General features: G+C 44.1%; 1 protein-coding gene across 9 annotated transcripts in view; it reads left to right on the plus strand.

The window, feature by feature from the left end:
• SYCP1 (synaptonemal complex protein 1) overlaps nucleotides 1-21,062 on the plus strand; it is a 327,903-nt gene that overhangs the window by 86,351 nt on the left and 220,490 nt on the right. For 8 of the 9 annotated variants that reach the window (XM_033919065.1, XM_033919067.1, XM_033919068.1 and 5 more), the window contains 3 exons: nucleotides 2,722-2,780; nucleotides 12,391-12,460; nucleotides 12,738-12,811. In XM_033919065.1, the coding sequence (XP_033774956.1) occupies nucleotides 2,722-2,780; nucleotides 12,391-12,460; nucleotides 12,738-12,811 (203 nt within the window). The remainder of the gene's footprint in view (nucleotides 1-2,721; nucleotides 2,781-12,390; nucleotides 12,461-12,737; nucleotides 12,812-21,062) is intronic. The other variant, XM_033919069.1, reaches the window with a different exon arrangement.

Consider the following 21,062-nt stretch of genomic DNA (forward strand, 5'->3'; position numbering starts at 1 on the left):
TGATCCCCCCATTTTGTAGGTGAACATCGGGTTCTTTTTCTCTGCATGCATGACCTTGCATTTCCCTATGTTAAAGCTCATTTGTCACTTTTTGGCCCACTCTTCCAGTGTCGTTAAGTCTTCTGTGGTTTTAACCCTGCTGTAGAGTTTGGTGTCATCCGCAAATTTAATAACCTCACATTTTGTTCCCGCCTCCAGGTCGTTAATAAATATATTGAACAGGAGCGGTCCCAGCACTGACCCCTGCGGAACTCCGCTCGTGACCCATTGCCAGTCAGAGTAATGGCCCTTTACTCCAACCCTCTGTTTCCTGCCTGCCAGCCAGTTTTTGATCCGTCGGTGGACCTCCCCTTGCACCCCATGATTCCACAGCTTCTTGAGCAGTCGTTCGTTTGGGACCTTGTCGAAGGCTTTTTGGAAGTCAAGGTAAATGATGTCTATGGATTCCCCTTTATCCACCAGGCTGTTTACCCCCTCAAAGAAGTACAATAAGTTGGTGAGGCATGACCTACCCTTGCAGAAGCCGTGCTGACTCGACCTTAGCTGTCCATTGTTTTCTATGTGTTCACAGATGCTGTCCTTAATCAGTGCTTCCATTATCTTTCCCGGGACCGGCCTGTAGTTTCCCGGGTCACCCCTTGTACCCTTCTTGAAGATGGGCATGACATTTGCTATTTTCCAGTCCTCCGGGATCTCTCCAGTTTTTAAGGATAGGTTACATATTTGGCGAAGTGGCTCTGCTATTTCTTTCCTTAGTTCCTTGAGTACCCTTGGGTGAATGCCGTCCGGACCTGGTGATTTGTCGCTCTTTAGTCTGTCTATCTGCCTGAGGACATCCTCTTGGCTTACCTCTAGTTGTACCAGCTTTTCATCCTGATCCCCATTTACGATCTCCTCGGGTTCCGGAATATTGGATGTGTCCTCCCTCGTGAAGACTGACGTGAAGAACTTATTCAACCTGTCAGCTATCTCTTTTCCCTCCTTTACCACTCCTTTTTTGTCTCCATCATCCAATGGCCCCACTTCCTCCCTTGCCGGTTGCTTTTCCTGGCATGTTTTACGAATCTGCAGATTCTCATCAGGTATCAATGGATGAGAAGGCCAACTGAAGTAGCTATCATAAATTGAGCAAATAACTCCAGGCAGCAGACGTAAGAGAATCCCAGAAGGGTGCCCACACAGTTTGCAGATGCTGTCCATCGTGAAACTCCAATCAATAGGTTTAACAGCTTATGCGTATGCTGATGATATTCAGATCATCCATCCCATCGATCCTTCAAATAAGAATGAAACTGATGCCATGAACTTGAAATTAGATTGCGTTAGCAATTGGCTAAGAAAAAATATACTATCCTTAAGTATTTCAAAAACCAACTGCCTTCTCTTCCCATGGAAGGACGGCATTCACTTATCTCCAATCTGTATTGACAACATACCGATCAATATGGTCACTTCGGTTAAAATTTTGGGAATGATTATCGACAGCAAATTAAACTACCACGCACAAACAGGAACCATAGTCAGAAACTGCTTCCACAAACTTCGAATGATCAGGTCCCGGGATATGTGTAGCAGCTGGGCTTAAGGTGCCGGCACTTCCATTTGGTATGAAATTTGCTTGATTCAGCATTGCTAAGTGATTGCTGAAGACATCACAGTTTTACTATGTGGAACAAGGCTACGTGGAGACAATGTGTCTTCTGATCTTTTGACGAAGCTTTAGGGCGAAATGGGCCCCGTTGGGATCAGTGTCCAGAGATTAGTGATCATAAGAGATTAATCATCAGAAGCTAAGTTCCTTTTATGTTTTTTCAAATTATTTGATACAGTTGATGTTTGGGGGAGGTGGCAGACCAATGATTGACAAAATATCCCATTGAATTAATCAGCATAAGCTGCTGTATTGTGAGCTGGGAAGGATAGTTTGAGGTTTTCCACCTTTCCATTATTATTATAATAACCAATACATTGGATGTTTATACCTACACATTTTTTGCTGTTTTGGAGAGTGTTTTGACAAGTTCGTTGAAGAACCATTTTTGAATATTTTGAGAATTTGTATATCCACTCCACTATTTGGTGCATGTATTACATATGCAAGAATCATCCATCACATGTGTGCTGACTGAAAAGGCTGAGAACAACTGAACTAAGATTTAGGTTGTTTATCTGTTTCTTGCCTCTTGGTCTTGATTAGTTGCTTCTTTGCTCAACTAGAGAAATAGTGGGTGATTGTGGATTGCACAGGACTCTTTAGAGGGGGAAACTTTGAGCAAGTGATTCTTAGGGCTCCTTTTACAAAGCCGCGCTAGCAGTTTTATCGTGCTAGTCGGAAATCTACCGCCTGCTCAAAAGGAGGCGGTAGCGGCTAGCGCGTGTGGCAAGTTAGTGCGTGCTATTCCGCATATTAAGGCCCTAGCGCGGTTTTGTAAAAGGAGCCCTAAGTTTCTATGTTCTGGCAAGAGAGTGTATATCCATGCATTTGGACTGATCCAGAGGGACTTGAGAGAAGAAAATTAGAAGGTAAGATCTAAGTTCTTCTTTTTGATCACTGTGGCCAATATAAAAAAAAAAAAAAAAAATACACTGACCACGGTGGCTGAATATTGATCCATTGATTTATATCTATGATGCAGCATATTTATTAACAAATGTATTTTTATGGTATTTTTTCAATTAACATCAAGAGGTAAAATATTGTATGGTTTATGCTAACATTAGATGAAGTTGAAAGGGAAGAAACCAGACAGCTATATGTGGAACTTAACAACAATATTGAAGTAAGTAACTATACTGTAACTAGTTTCATAGTAGCTTATTTTTACCTGCACATCTACAATTAGAATGTAAACCATCTTATCTAATAAAACCTTACCCGTGCATGCGCTATTAAAATGGTGTGATCCCTGCCGCCGTGATTTCTGTTCCATGGACGTATTCTATTTGGGGCACATGTGGCCACATGCGCTCCGGTTTCCGACATCTTCAGGCACGTGCGCCGGCTTCCGGCGCCTGCAGGAATCTCAATGGTGGTGGCGGTTTGTTATGGCGCACAGGAACTGCAGGAGGGTGTCGTGTGACGCAGATGGGGATGGTAAGAGGAGCCGATGCGGTAGCTTTAAACTCAAAAATTACTTTGGCAAGAGTAAGGGAGCCGGCCAGAAACAAACAAATGCTGCTGCACAGGGAAGTGGGTTGGGGGGAGGGGAGGGAAATGCTGCTGCTGCACAGAGAAATGGAAGGGGAGGGAATGCTGCTGTTGTACAGGGAAGTGGGATGGGAGGAGGAAAATGTTGCTGCTGCTGCACAGGGAAATGGAGGGGGAGGGAATGCTGCTGCCGCACAGGAAGTGGGGTGGGGGAGGGAAATGCTGCTGCTGCACAGGGAAATGAAGGGGGAGGGAAAGCTGTTGCTACTGTACAAGGAAGTGGGGGGGGAATGCTGCTGCTGCACAGGGAAGTGGGGGTGGGGGAGAGAAAGGGGACTAGGGAGCGAACTTGCTTTGCGGGAGGGGTGTGCTGGGGGGCAGGGAGAAATCTTGGTTTGCTTTGTGGGGGAGAGACGGAAGGGGGCCACGGAGAAATACAAAGAAAGGCAGGCAGGGGGCCACAGAGAGAAATAGAAAGACAGGCAGGCAGCGCAAGAGAACGAAAGACAGTGGGAAGTGAGAGAGACAAACAGACAAAGACAGACAGCAGGAGGGGGAAGAGAGAAAGAAAGAAAGATAGATAGCGGGAGGGAGAGAGACAGAAAGAAAGGAAGAAAGAGACAGGGGCAGGGAGAGAGACAGACTGAAAGAAAGACAGACACGGGAGGGAGAGACAGAAAGAAAGGAAGAAAGAGACAGGGGCAGGGAGAGACAGAAAGAAAGACAGACAGACATATATTCTAGCACCCATTAATGTAATGGGCTTAAACACTAGTAGTTGAATAATCAAACAGAAACTCTTAACTGTGGGATGGAATAGAAAGTTCACTAACCAAATATATTCTGAGGTTCCCTTTTACAAAGCAATGGTAGTGATGCTGCTGTGGCAAATGCACTGATCATGAACCTAGAACTTGTCCCAACCATTTTTAAACCCAGCTATGATAACCGCAGTTATCACATCCTCCAGCAATGAGTTCCAAAGCATAACTATTCATTCTAGTGTGACAGATACTTTATTCCTGAACCTTTGGGTAGTCAACCCCTTTTTGTGAGAATTCTTGTAGAGAGCCTTATTAGCATTCTTTTACTCCTCCTCCCATCCCTCTGGGCTGTCTTCCAGTTCTTCAGTTGTCTTATAAGCAAGATGGTAGGAGCCTGTCTTTTCTGCTCGTGTTTATTTTTCAATTAAATTCAGTTTTGGCTTACCATTTGCAAAATTTTCAGTGCTGCAGAGGATCCCAGTCTTCTGGCATTTCTGGCTGCAGTAAAACACAGACTCTAATGTTGAGGGTCTGTTTCCAGAGGGCAGACTGCTTTGCAGTGCACCTATATGGACAGCCTGCACTAAATGTTTGTGGTCTCAGGGACTAATCACTTGGGAGTTATGCTCGCCCTAGGTTTGTCCGCAGTGGCTTTAGCGCATGCTGAGTGGCTCCATGGCTGTTTTTCCAGGTTTGGGGCTGACTGCTTTCCTACCCCATCTGTGCACATGAAGTCTGGTGGGGGTTGAGGTCTCTGGCTGGTTCATTGGGTGCGAGAGGCAGTCTGAAGAGACAATCAGTCCAGATTCCAGGCTTGTTGAGGCAGAAGTTCTCTCTGTAAGCTATCTGTAGCTTCAGCACTTGCAGCTCCCAACACACAGCATTGCACAATGAGTAATAGGGTGACAGCCTGATAAAAAAACAACTTCGATTTTTGTTTATTTTTAAATCATTTTTTGGGGGGGTTCTGGGGTTAGAGTCAGGTTCCCCCACCTCTAAAAACCTTATATCGTTAGTTTTTGGACCCCAGTTTGGGCCATTTTTGGTGATAAAATCGCTGTCACGATGGCCATCTTAGATTTCCCGATCTGAAAATAAATTCATCTATCTTCCTCAAAATACCTGAATTTTGCTTAAAAACAAGTGTGATGGACTCCTCAGGCCAGGATACCTTGTCTTCATGCTAGATTTGTGCTGGATGGCCATCTGAGGATCATCCATATCTCATATGGTGCATAGTGGACGGGAGCCGCTGGCTTAGCCTCCTCTTGTCCTTCAGGGAGTGTTAGTGCACAGATGGTGTAAGGGCCATGAAAAAAAATCCATATTTGAGCAGGGGGGCAATGCATGTCATCTCCAGTGAAGTGCAGCCATGGCACTGCCACAAAATCCCAGAAAGAAGCTCATGAGTGTCCGCAAGGGCCATCTGGACGTCCTGGACAGGAATTTCCCCCTAAATTCATCAATATGATGTTTGAAGCTTACATGGTTAATAAGGCCACATGGAACCCTCTGGAATCATGGCCATGATGGCACCAGGGATTCTCCCCCCCAGAGTGCGATTTCCCAGCAATAATGCTGTACGCAAGGCAGGGAGATCCAGTCTGAGGAAGACTGAGATGGAGGGAGCTCTATTTTAATGCCTAGTTAGCGTCCTCTGTAGAAGAAGAAGCTGCTTTATCTCTAGGGGGAACTGATCCAGATCTGGTGGAGACCCTTGATCTCAGAGTGGACCCAACTGTGTGCATGCTGTTTAAGCCTTCAGCACTTTTGGAGGTGATCATGCAATCCCTCCTGGAATTAACAATAGAGACTCTGCAGTACTCTGCTACACAGTGCTCACTTATGAGCAGCATAAAAGCACAGACCACTTGTTTTCCCTCTCATCAGAACATTACAAAAATGTTAACTGACCTTTGGGAAGTCCCAGAGGGTCCCTTCCGGTGGCCAAAGCCATAGCAAAGCTCTATCCCATGGATGCTGAATTTAACCATCTCTGCATTCCACCAAAAGTGGGTTCCTCTTGGTGCAGGTTACCGAGCATACCTCCCTTTCCAGTGAAGGCAGTGTGGTATTAAAGGATACCCAGAGCTACAGGTTGGATTTTGTTCATAATAAACTCTTTGAGGCAACAGCCTCAGGTTTAAAAACAATTGCTGCGGTGTCTTTTGTTGCCCAGGTTTGCCATTCCAAGTTGTGGCTTGATCCAGAGGAAATAGCTGAGAGGGATCACCAGTTTCTAATGTCTGGAGTGGATTATGTAGCTGAAGCTCTGTATCAGGGGTAGGGAACTCCGGTCCTCGAGAGCCATATTCCAGTCGGATTTACAGGATTTCCCCAATGAATATGCATTGAAAGCAGTGCATGCAAATAGATCTCATGCATATTCATTGGGGAAATCCTGAAAACCCGACTGGAATACGGCTCTCAAGGATCAGAGTTCCCTACCCCTGCTCTGTATGATCTTTTCAGAGTTGGGAGCAAAATGTTTGCTTGTTCCATTTCCACCCTTAGGATACTATGGATCTGGCAGTGGGTGGGGGTTCCTCGTCCAAGGCAACCTTGGGTAAATTACCATTTAACGGATATTAACTCTTTGGGAAATGTCTGGATGATCTAATGGCCGGTGTGCAGGATCGCAAGCCAAAGTCTTTACTGGACAGCAGACCTCGAGCCTCTAGGGGGTCAGGTTGCATTAATTTTTGGACTTCCAGACTATATTGTCAATTTTTGGAAGGACCTTTGGGCCAGAGATCTTTTCAAAGCTCCAATCTTCAGGATCCTTCTCCTCCTCAACTACCAAGAAGCAGTTATGCTATATTAATCAAGTTTTCTATTCCACCTTTACCTATTCAGTTCAAGGTCGAATTACATTACAAGAGGTTGGGGGTCAGTTACCCAGGAAGTTAAAATGGACAGTTTGACACGAACATTCATTAGAGTTGCTAGTACAGGTAGATCAGTACAGTTATTAATACAGTTAGGTTATAGTTACAAATTCATAGTTACACGTTTAAGTAGGCCATCTTTGTCTCATTGTTATGTCCCAGAAGTTGCATTAGACAGTTTAGAACAGTGGTTCCCAACCCTGTCCTGGAGAACCACCAGCCAGTCAGATTTTCAGGATATCCCTAATGAATATGCATGAGATAGATTTGCATATTGGAAGCGACAAGTATGCAGATCTCTCTCATGCATTTTCATTAGCAAAATACCCAAATAAGAACAATATTTTGTACTACTTCTAATACTTATAAAGCATATGCATTTTCATTAGGGATATCTTGAGAACCCGACTGGCTGGTGGTCCCCCAGGACAGGGTTGGGAACCACTGGTTTAGAAATGGGCTTTTACAATTGCTATTTCAATTACTTCTGGGCTGGCTCCCCGGCTTGATACAAAAATGCTTTTAAAAGTTTTCTGAGCCTGAGAATAGTGGTCACAAGATCGTAGTGTCAGTGGTAGGTAGTTCTAGCATTTTGTTAATTGATATTGGATGGATAAGTAATTTGCCTGGAAGACTTTATACTGTTGGCATGCTGTGAATTTTGAGTGGAAAAGATTTGTTGGAGACACTCTGGAGTAGGGTGGCCAACTCTGTTAGGTAGACAGGGGTGTTTCATTTCAGGATCTTAAAGGCAGTGATGCCTAAGTTAAACTTGATTCTTGTGAATATGGGTGGCCATAGGACGCCAGGTCGCCAGCTGAAGTGGAAGGAAATTATCGTCCTGTTGGGGAGTGTGGGTGGAGATCACTACAGACCCCTGGGTACTGGACATTTTATAGGAGGAGTGTAAGTTTGAGTTCTTTTGTCACCTCCCGGACCCTTTTTTGGATTCTCCAGCTGGGAAGCTGGAAAAAGCAGTCAAAGTTTGAGCAAGAGTGCAAAGGCTGCTGCATCTGGAAGCCATAGAGCCTGTTGCAAAGGAAGTTTCAGGCTCCGGTAGATAATTTACTTCATAATGCCCAATCGAGGCTCAGAAGATTGGAGGCTGATTCTAGACCTCAAAGCGATAAATGCAGCCTTCAAGATACTCTGTTTCTGGATGGAGCTGGTGCAGTCAGTAATTGCTTCAGTGGTGCCTGGGGAATTTATTACCTCCCTGGATTTGATGGAAGCCTATTTGCACATTCCCATTTTTCTAGAGCAAAGGAAGTTCTTGCATTTCCATGTGCTGGAGCAACATTTCCAGCTCGCGACCTTACCCTTTGGTAAGCCAGAGCTCCACAGACCTTTACCAAGGTTGTAGTTGCATCACATCCATATCTGGATGATTTGCTGATAAGAGCTCAGTCTGAATCCAAAGGCAGGCTAGCTGTTCAAAGAGTGATTGAGCTGCTACAGAAGCTGGCCTGGATGGTCAACTTTCAGAAAAGTCACCTGCAGCCAATGCAGCTCTTGGAGAATCTGGGAGTCTGGTTTGACACAAGGGAGAACAAGGTATTCCTCCTGGAAGCCTGCAGAGAGGAGTTTTGGAATGAAACAGCACCGACGGCCTGGCATTGTTTGCAGGTGCTGAGATCAACGATTGTGAGTATGAACATGATCCCCTGGGCAAGGGCATACTTGCGTCTGCTCCAGAATGCGTTCCACTCCCACTGGTACCTGTAGAGGGATGTACTTCAATAGCAACTGCCTTGGACATTGAAAGCACATCACTTTCTAGCCTGGTGGTTAGAGTCTCAGAGGAAGTGAAACTTTGAGCTTGCCTGGCGCTTCAGGCTTTTGGGAGCGTGCTGAAGACCAATGCACTAAGAGTTTTCTCTGACAACGCAATGGTGGTAGCCTGTGTCAATCGCCAGGAGGGCACCTATAGTACTACTTTACGCTTGGAAGCCTAGATTCTGTTACGATAGGCAGAGGCCCATCTCTTGGCACTCTCGGCAGCACATGTGGCAGGAGTGGACAGTGCAAGCTGATTTTTTCAGCTGGAAGACTCTCGATCCTGGGGAGAGGTCACTATCTCAGGAAGCCTTTACCTGCATTGTGAGTCGGTGGGAGTGCCTGACATTGGATCTATTGGCATTGGTAGCCAAGAAGAAGGCATCTCAGTTCTTCAGTTAAAGATACGAGCCAGGAAGTGAAGGCCTGGAATCCCTGGTGCAACCTTGGCCTGAGGCAAGATTTCTTTACATCTTCCCTCCATGGCCCATTATAGGCAGACTTCTGTTCAAGATCATGACACATGAAGGGCTGGTGATTCTAGTAGCACCAGATTGGCTGAGGCAACTGTGGTTTGCAGACCTGGTCGGTCTACAGAGGGCTCAAGGTCTCAGACTTCCATGTTATACGCAACTGCTCACACAAGGCCCAATTGCCCTACAGGATCAAGAACACTTTGGTCTTATGGCATGGCTTTTGAGCGCAAGGTACTAGTGCACAAATTCTATTTAAATGAAGTAGTTTCCGCCCTCTAAGATGTAGAAAGAAAGCAACTCTAGCTGCTTATGCAAAAGCCTGTATTTCCTTCTGCTATGCTCAGGCTGGGCTGCAGCTCGAGGGACGCATTACAGCACACAAAGTACGAGCTATGGCAGCATTAGGTTTCTTACGTTCCACTTCCATTGATGAAATTTGCAAAGCAGCTACTTGGTCCTCAGTTCACACATTCACACTTTCTAGAATCCTATTCCAGACGAGATGGTCATTTTGGCCAAGCAGTATTACAGAATTTCTTCCTAATGTCCAACTCTTCCTCCATCCCATTATGTTCAGCTAGGGAATCCCACATGTGAAAATATGCTGCCTGCTTGTCCTAGGATAAAGCACAGTTACTTACTGTAACAGGTGTTATCTGGGGACAGCAGGCAGATATTCTCACAGCCTTCCCACCTCTCCTGGTTAGCTTTTTAGCTTGCTTATGGAACTGAGGTATTACGAGCAGGCATCGGGTGGGAGGGCACTCGTGCATGTGCAGTACGGACAGTTGCAAAGTTTCTAAAAATTTAAAATAGCAATACACTTTTACCACTGTCCGTACTGGGCTCCATGGATGGCACCCACATATGAGAATATCTGCCTGCTGTCCTTGGATAACACCTGTTAAGGTAATAATTGTGCTTTCTAGTAGACACATTATTCCTGAAGCCTGCCCTATCAGATGTTTATTTGCCTGCTTACTGCCTCGAAAGTGCTGCGGAATCCAAACATCTTGTTTATTTCCTTTATCCAGCCTTAACAGGATAGAGGACACAACTGCCACATTGAAGAAGATAGGGGATATTGTTGAATCTCCTACACTCTTAGTGCAGTTGGCGCTCAAGTTGATGACTTTGTTTTTCACCTTGTTATATATTGCAAATAGTTAAGTTTTGTTTATATGTTATATGAGCAGAAAAGACATGTTTCTCGGGGAGTATCCCTGTACCCCTCCCTCTTCTATATCCTCTCCAGGGCTGACCATCTGCTTTGGTACAAACTGAGAAGTTGAAGGACAGCCCAGAAGGATGGGAGGCGGAGCAAAAGAATGCTAATTAAGCTCCCTACTAGAATTCTCATGAGAAAGGATTGACTACCCACACGTTCAGAAATGGAGTGCCTGTCTACTAGAAAGAATATTATCAAGGTAAGAACCTTAATTTGCCTATAATTTGAGCTCCTGAATTAGGTGCTTAGTGCTGAAATTAATTACTAAGCACTTAACCTATTTTCCTCAACCCAACTTTCCATTATACCATTCTTGGGTACTACTACTACTATTATTAATTATTTCTATAGCGCTACCAGTCCCGGCTCAAAAGATCTTACAATAGCTAAACAGGCAAGACAGGCAAACAAGATGTCATGGATACAGTTAAGGGGAACGGTTAATCAGCTGGCTGGGTTGGAGGGTAGAGGAGTAGGGTTAAGGATTGAAAGCTATATCAAAAAGGTGGGTTTTCAGTCTGCTTTTAAACAAGGGAAGGGAAGGACTTGACGGACAAACTCAGATAATTTATTCCAGGCATAGGGGGCAGCTAGATGAAAGGAACGAAGTCTGGAATTGGCAGTGGAGGAGAAGGGTAACGTTAAGAGTTAAGGGTAGATATTAAAAAACTTAGGCAGGGGTTATTCAGCTGAGAATGGCATTTAAGTGGCTTTTAGCAATAACTCCCCCAAAATAGCTGCCACTATAATAGTGTGGCTAAAGATTTTGCTGACAACAGTGACATTTAGTGCCGGAAGGCTGGCTGAGTGATGATACAACTATTTAACGTTAGGACAGCATTTTCTGCAGTTATCTTATGGGCCTTTATTTATTTAAAAAATAATATACCGCATACAACTATTCAGTTTCCAAGTCACAGATATCCCCAGCATTGGACTGCACAGCTGCCACTATAGCGGGCATGTTTTGTGAGAGGGACACATAATGTTGTGGTCTTAGCTAGGGCATAGGAGCTAGCTTTTCAGAATTATTGGAGGTGCTGAACCCAACAGAAACTTTTTCCTGGACTATGAGCTAGAGGTGGGCAGGATACAGCAAAGTGAAGGCTTCTGAGTCAGCTACAGTGTCAACAGTCCATGTAACTCCATTTGTGAGGCTTCATCTCTGAACGCCTCAATGGTCTCTAGCATCTCAATGGTCCCAAGCCCTCGATCCTCAGAAAGAGGCGGGCCAGGTCAGGGAGAAAGGTCCGGTGCAGGTCACAAGCAGCTTTTCGTTGGCTTAAGGCAAATTGAGGAGTTTTGAGGTGGGGAGGGAAAGGGGTGGTACCAACTACCGAGCCGTGGGATGGAGGGGAAGAGGAAGGCAGGAAGAAAGCTGGCTTTTTTTCACTTGGGTAGGTCACAGCTGAAGCTCAAGCTGTGCGGCAATCAGCAGCTGGTTTGCTGGGGTCTGAAGCAAGCTGTGCGGCTTAGAGGGAACATTGCCCCCCCCCTAGGATCCAGAATTTGTGTTTGCACTAAAATGAGGTACCTAATTTGAGGCACAAAACCAAAGTGAGTTTTTAAAGGGGCCAAATTTATAGCTTCTGTCTCTCAAATTTATATTTCTAAACTGTTTAGAAATCAGTCTGTGTTTGTGCAGAAATAACTACATCACATACTGATTTATATATTTTTTATTAGAATCAAGGGATCTTTTTACGAAGTTGGGGTATGCATTAATGCGTACCTACCATGTTTGGAGGCAGAAAGTACGTGTGCTCTGTGCTAATTAGCAAAGCTACATTGCCACCCACATGGTTAGTGCGTGAGCCCTTACTGCCTAGTAAATAGGTATCAGTAAGAGCACACGTTGTAATAGCCTTGCCCTAATAGGGAAATAGCGTATCACCATTAATAGAAAAAATGGGAAATGTGTCCATTTTATGGCCTCAGCACATGAGAAAACACATGCACTAAAAAGCACAGGCCACTTTTTAGCACAGCTTAGTAAAAGGGCCCCCCCAACCTATATTATAACATATCAGATATGAGCTTAGATAAGAAAGCATTTCAGTCATCTTAGGTTGTTTTAAAATTTAATTTTAACAATATTTGTTTGTTTTAGAAAATGATAATGGCTTTTGAAGAACTTCGTGTACAAGCTGAGAACTCAAGAATGGATATGTATTTTAAATGTGAGGGAGCTATCTAATTTTTATGGTTCTTACACCAGAGAAACGGTTGTATTGTGTGAATTACATTTATATAGTCATGCAGCCTTACTGAGCTCATTTTGCATAGACCTAATAATGAGGGGAATATAACTAAGAAGGTATTGATAAATATATCAAGGTGTTCTAATAAAGAGGTAACCATAACTGCTTGTTTGCTGACCTTTGTGTAGTTTTGTAGAGAAACACAGCAACCAGATTATTTCAGAATTAACAGTGAAATTTTGTTTGTCTTTTGAAGTTAAAGAAGAATCAGAAAAAAAGCAAAAACTTGACAATGAGTTCAAAACCCATCTAAATATAAAGGAAAAACAGGTTTGTGTAATTAAAACATATTTAATTTTTTTTATTTACGTAACATAGTAGATGGGATATAGATACCAATTGGTTCATTCAGTTTGTTCAGTTATTTTCCTCAGCATGGTTTTCTACCATTTTGTTTAAATATTTGTATAAATTCCTATAATTCAACTAACATCAGCTTCTCTTCCCATCATCCAAGCTGTTGGAAACATTTTCTTGTGTCTATGCTTAACTCTTTTTGAGCTAGTAGTGGTAAATAGTTTTTAGGTATTAGCTACTGGTGAATATGACTTGCTTCCTGCTTTCTCTGCTTTAACTGCTTGCAGTTCCATTTATTGTGTTAATAGAACACAGGTCCCAGTTTACTGCTCTTACAAAAATAAAAAGGAAAAGTCTAGTTTCTTTAGCAACTCTCTAGACCAGCATAGGTTAATCTTACAAGCGGGTATATATCTCATCATGACAAAACTTTGGAACTTTGGAATTGTACATAGCATGTGACCCCTCCCTAATTACCTCAATCTTCTCTCAGTCTCCAGCAGGTGTGGTGAACTGTACCTATCTCCCTTGGTAGGGCTGTTGGAATTTGTTTAGGAATTTTTGTCCCTTTTTGTTGCCAGACTGAGCTTGGGTGGACTCTGTTTAGGGATCTGTCCGACCTCGGGGATGTCATACCTGGCGGGTCTCGAGCGGGGTCCCTTCCCCCTTTTCTCCACCTCCCCAACATTTTTCTAGAGGTGCCTCAACAGTAAGCCTTACCCCCTGGTGGTAAGGCATATTGTTTAGAGAGCCAGAGGAGTCTGTTCTTTGAAAACAAAAACAAAAATCTTGAGGCAGTGCCGGTCTTAAGGGTTGTTTTCCCTTTAAATATGCTGTAAATTACTGTATTTTTCAACTAACTGGCACTTTTCTTTCAGCTAGGTCGCGTATGGAGCAATTGAGCACTTCCAAGGGGGAGAGGTGCACAATTTGGTCCAGACGCGAGGCACTCGTGGCCGGCCTGAAAACAGCTGTTCGGGCTGGTGCGGTAGAAGAGCCTCGGCAGCGGGTGCCGGTGTCCAGGGCTCCCCGCTGCTAGGGCTCCCCGCTGCTAGTGCCTCCCGAGCCAGCAGAGTTTTACAGAGAAGCCTGGTCTTTTCTTGCCGCCCACGGAGGGATTTCCTCAGCCGCCGCCGGTGCGGCTTGGGATTTCCTGTCAGCAGTTTTTTCTCTCAGCTGATGCTGGCTTTTGCCTGCTTTAGCGGCTAGGAACCATTCCAGACGAGATAATTGGTTCAGCCAATCAGTTCTATAAAACGTATTCTGTGTTTAAATGCCAACTGCCCACCAACCCTGTAGTTTAGCTAGGGAGTTCCATACATGAGAATATGCTGCCTGCTTGTCCTAGGATAAAGCACAGTTAGTTACTTATAACTCAGTGGTCTCAAACTTGCGGCCCGGGGGCCACATGCGGCCCGCCAGGTACTATTTTGAGGCCCTTGGTATATTTATCATAATCACAAAAGTAAAATAAAACAGTTTCTTGATCAAATGTCTCTTTAGATATAAATGACAATATTATTATTAAGACTTAGCCAAAAGGAAAGATTTATAAACTATTAGAGTTTTACCTCATGCAAAATTGTCATTTCTTTTTTTTTTTTTTTCATCTTTATTCCTTTTTATTTCTTTCAACAAGTGTACAATATTATTACAAGTAATTCACATCACTCACTTGACATTCTTAAGCAATATTATTACACATGTTTTAATTCCCTCCACCCACCTCCCATCCCCTCCCCTATCAACAAAATATTTTATCCAAACATATACATATTTAGACTCTCCCTCCCCCCCATTTTTACAAATTATCCCCTAAGGAAAAAGAATAACCCTTAATTATTACAATATTCAATTAATGGCCTCCACACCTCCTTAAACCTTTTAAAATATCCCCTCTGTACGGCAAGAAATCTTTCCATCTTATATAAATGACAAACTGAGTTCCACCAAAAACTACAATTCAATCTAGAACAGTCTTTCCAATTAGTCGTTATTTGTTGAATTCCCACTCCAGTAAGAATCATCAATAATTTGTTGTTTGCTGCAGATATCTGACTTTTGGCCCTCATACACATTCCAAAAATCACTGTGTCGTAGGATAATGCTACATGATTTTCCATCAATATATTAACTTGATCCCATATTGATATCCAAAATGCCTGAATACATGGACAATAAAATAAAAGATGGTCTAAAGTTCCAATTTCAATTTTACAATGCCAGCATCTATTAGACTTAGAGCAATCTAATTTTTGTAATCTAGTAGGGGTCCAGAATGCTCTATGCAACAAAAAGAACCATGTTTGCCTAATAGATGCCGACATCGTACCTTTAATTCTCCAAGACCAAATACGTGGCCATTGAGATGCATTAATTTGATGCTTAATCTCAATGCTCCAAATATCTCTTAATCCATTTTTTGGTTTCTTATTCAAATAATTAGATATCATTTTATACCACTTTGCGGCCTGGTGTCCCAGAAAATCTGCCTGGAAACATAAGAATTCTAAGCTGTAATGATCATTTAAAGATTTCCATTCAGGGAACCCCACCTGAATAGCCTGCTTCAATTGCAACCACTTATAACTTTGTTTTTTATTCAGACCATATTTATGTTGCAATTGTGAAAAATCAAGCAGCTTACCATTATTATCAATTACTTCCGTTAAGGATCTTATACCTGCTTTAATCCAATCCTTCCAGACAACCTTAAACCCGCCTATTTGTATCTTGGAGTTTACCCAAATAGTCTGCTGTTTCGATTTTAAAATAGAATCACTAGTTAATTTATCTACAAATCGTAATGTTTTCCAAGTATCCATTAATACTTTATTGTCTTTACGTATTCTAGGCACTTTTATACCAAGCAGAAGATCAAGCCTAAGTGGAAAAATAAGTGATCTCTCCACCCTTAACCACTCTGGTAATTGTTCCAAAAGCTCTGGGAGGACCCAATACATACCTTGGTGCATGATATAGGCCTGATGATACCTATAAAAATTGGGAAAATTTACCCCACCCTCCTCAATTGGTCTTTGCAAAGACACTAGAGCCACTCTTGCAATTTTACCTAGCCAAATAAATTTAACCAGAATACTATTTAATTTTTTATAAAAAGACCCCTGAAAAAACACTGGTATCATTCCCAATTGATAGCAAACTACAGGCAAAATCATCATTTTAACAGTTTGAACTCTTCCCCACCATGACAAATGTAAAGGATTCCATTGCTCACATAACTCTGTTACTTTTTGTAATAAAAATTTTTATTATTATTAAGACTTAGCCAAAAGGAAAGATTTATAAACTATTAGAGTTTTACCTCATGCAAAATTGTCATTTCTATAATAAGACATTAACTATTTTTTCTGAGGCCCTCCCAGTACCTACAAATCCAAAATGTGGCTCTGCAGAGGGTTTGAGTTTGAGACCACTGCTGTAACTAGTGTTATCCCAGGACAAGCAGGCAGCCTATTCTCACATATGGGTGATGTCAACCACGGAGCCCGAATGCGGAAAGCCTTGCAAGCAGACTTGCTTGTAGAAACTCAGAAGTTTAGAGTCTGCCGCATCACGCATGTGCGAGTGCCTTCCCGCCTAGCACAGGGCACATCTCCTCAGTTTTCCACGGAGCCAAGAAGTCTATCTTTGACGCTCTGCGCTGAACTTCATTCACTTTGTGCCTTCTCTTCACCGCGGTTTGAGTTTTATTTTCTTATCGCTGTGTTCTGTTTTTTTCTGTAAAAAAAAAAAAAAAAGTAAAAGTTTTATTTTTGTTGACTGACTGGCAGAACGGGTCATGCGCCCGCAGCCGGCGGGATTCGACCTTGCAGCAGCTATCTTCCCTTCTATGTCCCGGCCAGTCACGGGCTTCAAGAAGTGTAGCCAGTGCCAGCGTGCGATTTCCCTCAGGGACCCACACCGCTGGTGTATTCGTTGTCTCTTGCCTGACCATAGTCCGAAGTTGTGCAAGCACTGTGCTACTCTTCAACCTCGAGCACTTAAATGTCGTCGGGTTTAAGTGGAAAAGCTGTTCAGGATGGACTCTTCAGCTACACTCTCAACCTCGACTTCTGACTCGGTCAAGACTTCAACGGGGTGTCCTCCTGTTTCCACAACTCCGACCTTGAGTCTCATCAGACCTTCCTCGTTTGGATTGTCTTTGGCCTCGAGTACACCTGCCTTATCTTCCCCTGAGCTTCCCTCAGGTCAGATACCTAAGCAGAAGTTTCCTACGGTGGTCCTTAAATTATCCAAGCATCAATCCTCCAAGTCGAAGCATGCTTCAACTGCCACCTCAGAGCCTCTAACCTCAGCAAGTGATCCAGTTTCAGACTCGGATCCACAATTTCAGGCTTCTCTCCAGACCATGTTAGAGCAGCAATTTGTTCAGTTACTGAGCAAATACAGTCCTGCCTCGACTCTGCTTCCTGCAGTCCAGCCTGGGCAATCAGTAGTCTCACAAGAAGTCAAGTCCCTGCCTGTGCCTCGAGCTGAGTCTACACACTCTATGCAAGGAGTCGAGTCTTTGTGAGTGTCTGGTCTGGAATCTACACACTCTATGCAAGGAGTCGAGTCTTTGCGAGTGTCTCGATTGGAATCTTCAAACTCCATACAAGGAGCAGAGTCTTTGGGAGTGCTTCGAGATTCCTCAATCCAAACTGCTAAGTTTTGATCTACAGCTTCTAGCCCTATTCATTCACCAGCAGCATTGCCTGTTTCCATACATAGGGCAATGTCTCCTTGATCCTACTCAAGACCTGCTTCCACACACCACTCTCGTTGTCGATTGAGGTATCCATCGAGGTGCCAGTCTTCTTCCAAAGAGCAGCCTTCCTCATCCAGGCCTCATTCCAGACTTTCTAGCTCTTCGAGGCCGCCAACTCCTCGCTCGAAGTCACCGCTTCCAGATCCTGAGGAATCAACTGCTTCCATTGCCTTTTCCAAGTCTACATATTCTTTGGATTGCCACTTTTCCAGAGAGGCTTCGCTTCGTTCTCCACTCAAGGTGCCTCGAGGTTATCGAGTCCTTCTCGAGGCAGGGCCTTGGCGGATCAGCTGTCTTTCTTTTCCTTCCTGCGTCAAATGGCTGAACATGGACATTAAATTAGACGCTGGTTCCAAATACTCTAAGGAGTATCTAGAGGAAATGCATCTGCCTCAACCTCATGCAGAGTCGCTTAAACTATCAAGAAGGGTATTACAACAAGAACGAAAGAAGTCATCCTGCCGTTGTATCGGGCAATGGTGCGCCTGCACCTGGAGTACTGTGTCCAGTATTGGTCATCGTACCTTAAGAAGGATATGGCAATACTTGAGAGGGTCCAGAGAAGAGCGACACGAATGATTAAGGGCATGGAAAACCTTTCATACACTGAAAGGCTGGAGAGACTGGGGCTCTTCTCCCTGGAAAAGCGGACACTCAGAGGAGACATGATAGAGACCTATAAGATCATGAAGGGCATAGAGAGAGTAGAGAGGGACAGATTCTTCAAACACTCAAAACATAAAAGAACAAGAGGGCATTCGGAAAAGTTGAAAGGGACAGATTCAAAACGAATGCTAGGAAGTTTTTCTTTATCCAGCATGTGGTGGACACCTGTAATGCGCTTCCAGAGGGCGTAAAAGGGCAGAGTACGGTACTGGGGTTCAAGAAGGGATTAGACAATTTTCTGCTGGAAAAAGGGATAGAGGGGTATAGATAAAGGAATACTGCACAGGTCCTAGACCTGTTGGGCCGCCATGTGAGCGGACTGCTGGGCACGATGGACCTCAGGTCTGACCCAGTGGAGGCATTGCTTATGTTCTTATGTTCTAACTCCCTCTTAACCGGCTTTTGTCTCAAACATTCAAACGATGTCTGGAGCTCAGGCTCTTCTGCGCCTTTGAGCTGTCGAAGAAATCCCTTTACATCAACGGGAAAAGGGTTTTTACTCTCATTATTTTCTGGTTCCCAAGAATACGGGGGATTTGCGACCCATTTTAGACCTCAGAGCCCTCAACAAATTTCTAGTCAAAGAGAAGTTTCGGATGCTTTCTTTACCAACTCTTTACTCCCTGATGAATCAGGGAGATTGGCTATGCTCTCTGGATCTCAAAGAGGCTTACACTTATATCCCCATTCATCCAGCCTCTCGCAAATTCCTCAGGTTCAGGGTGGGGAACCTTCATCTATAGTACAGAGTTCTTCCTTTTGGCCTTGCCTCATCCCCCAGAGTCTTCACGAAGTGCCTGGTGGTGGTGGCTGCCGCCCTCCGTACCCAGGGTCTTCAAGTTTTTCCATGCCTGGATGACTGGCTTATAAAAGCCCCCTCTCAACGAGGGGTTATTGCAACGACCCAACAGACTGCTATGTTCCTCCAAAGTCTGGGGTTCGAAATCAACTTTCCAAAATCCCAGCTGAACCCGTCTCAGTCTCTCCAATTCATCGGGGCCGTTCTGGACACGGTACCGCTCAGAGCATTCCTGCCTCAACCTCGTCAGGCCGCTCTCATTCGCCTTTGCCATCAGGTGTCTCATCTCACGTCAGTTTCAGCGAGACGAATGATGATTTTACTAGGTCACATGGCTTCTACAGTTCACGTGACTCCTTTTGCCAGACTTCATCTTCTTATTTCTCAGTGGACCCTGGCATCCCAGTGGCAACAAGCTATCGACCCGATTTCTCAACAATATACAGTCACTCCTTTGTTGAAACAATCTCTCCACTGTTGGACGCTCTCTTCCAGTCTTTCCAAAGGTTTGCTATTTCACAGTCTCCCTCATCAGAAGATCCTCACAAACGACTCGTCAACCTACGCATGGGGAGCCCATCTAGACGGTCTCCGCACTCAATGCCATTGGTCTCCTGCAGACCATCTTTGTCACATCAATCTGTTGGAACTCAGAGCGATTTTCAATGCTCTCAAAGCTTTTCAACACCTTCTTCATGACAAAGTAGTCCTTGTCCGGACGGACAACCAAGTCGCCAAGTATTACGTCAACAAACAGGGGGGTACGGGATCTCACTTCCTTTGTCAAGAAGCTCTGAAGCTCTGGAATTGGGTAATCCATCAGAACATTTTTCTCAGAGCAGTATATATTTAAGGTCAGCACAACTGTCTGGCGGACAAATTGAGTCATCTTCTGCAACCACACGAATGGACACTCAATTCCTTGCCTCTACATCAAGTGTTTCTTCATTTGGGGACTCCTCAAATAGACCTCTTTGCCTCTCCCCTCAACAACAAGCTGCCTCAATTCTGCTCCCGAATATACTCTCCTCAGCATCTCGAGGCGGATGCTTTCCTTCTGGATTGGACGGGTCAGTTTCTTTATGCCTTCCCTCCATTCCCTCTGATTCTCAAGACTCTTGTCAAGCTCAAGACAGAACATGCCACCATGATTCTGATAGCTCCTCGGTGGCCCAGACAACCGTGGTACTCCCTTCTACTTCAACTCAGCACCAGGGAGCCTCTGCTTCTACCAGTTTTTCCCTCTCTGCTTACTCAGAATCAAGGGTCCTTGCTACATCCCAACCTGCAGTCTCTACACTTAACAGCTTGGTACCTGTCAACCTGACAGACTCTTTACAGTTCTCTCAGTCTGTCCAGGATATTTTGGTAGCATCCAGAAAGCCGTCCACTAGGCAGTGTTATGGCCAAAAATGGACTAGATTTTATGCTTGGTGTTCCACTCGCCATATGGAGCCAATGTATACCTCCTTGGCTGCTGTTTTGGATTATTTACGTCACTTATCACAGTCTGGACTCCAGTCTGCATCTATCCGAGTCCATCTCAGTGCGATTGCTGCTTTTCATCATCCTCTTGATCGGAAACCTCTGTCTGCACACCCTGTGGTTTCCCGCTTTATGAAAGGATTTTTTAATGTTCATCCACCGCTCAAACCACCTCCAGATCTCAATGTTGTCCTGGCTCAATTGATGAAGCCTCCATTTGAACCAATTGATAAGGCTCATCTCAAGAACCTTACTTGGAAAGTTTTCCTGATTGCCCTCACATCTGCTCGAAGAGTCAATGAGTTACAACTTTAGTTGCGGATGCACCTTTTACAGTTTTCCACCATGACAAAGTGGTCCTCCGTACTCATCCCAAATTCTTGCCTAAAGTTGTTTCAGAATTTCACATCAATAAAGCTATAGTTCTTCCAGTATTTTTTCCAAAGCCTCATTCTCATCCTGGAGAAGTAGCGCTCCATACTTTGGACTGCAAGCGTGCCTTG

The sequence above is a fragment of the Geotrypetes seraphini genome, chromosome 13 (genome assembly GCF_902459505.1).
Source record: "Geotrypetes seraphini chromosome 13, aGeoSer1.1, whole genome shotgun sequence".
In the NCBI taxonomy this organism is placed as follows: Eukaryota; Metazoa; Chordata; class Amphibia; order Gymnophiona; family Dermophiidae; genus Geotrypetes; species Geotrypetes seraphini.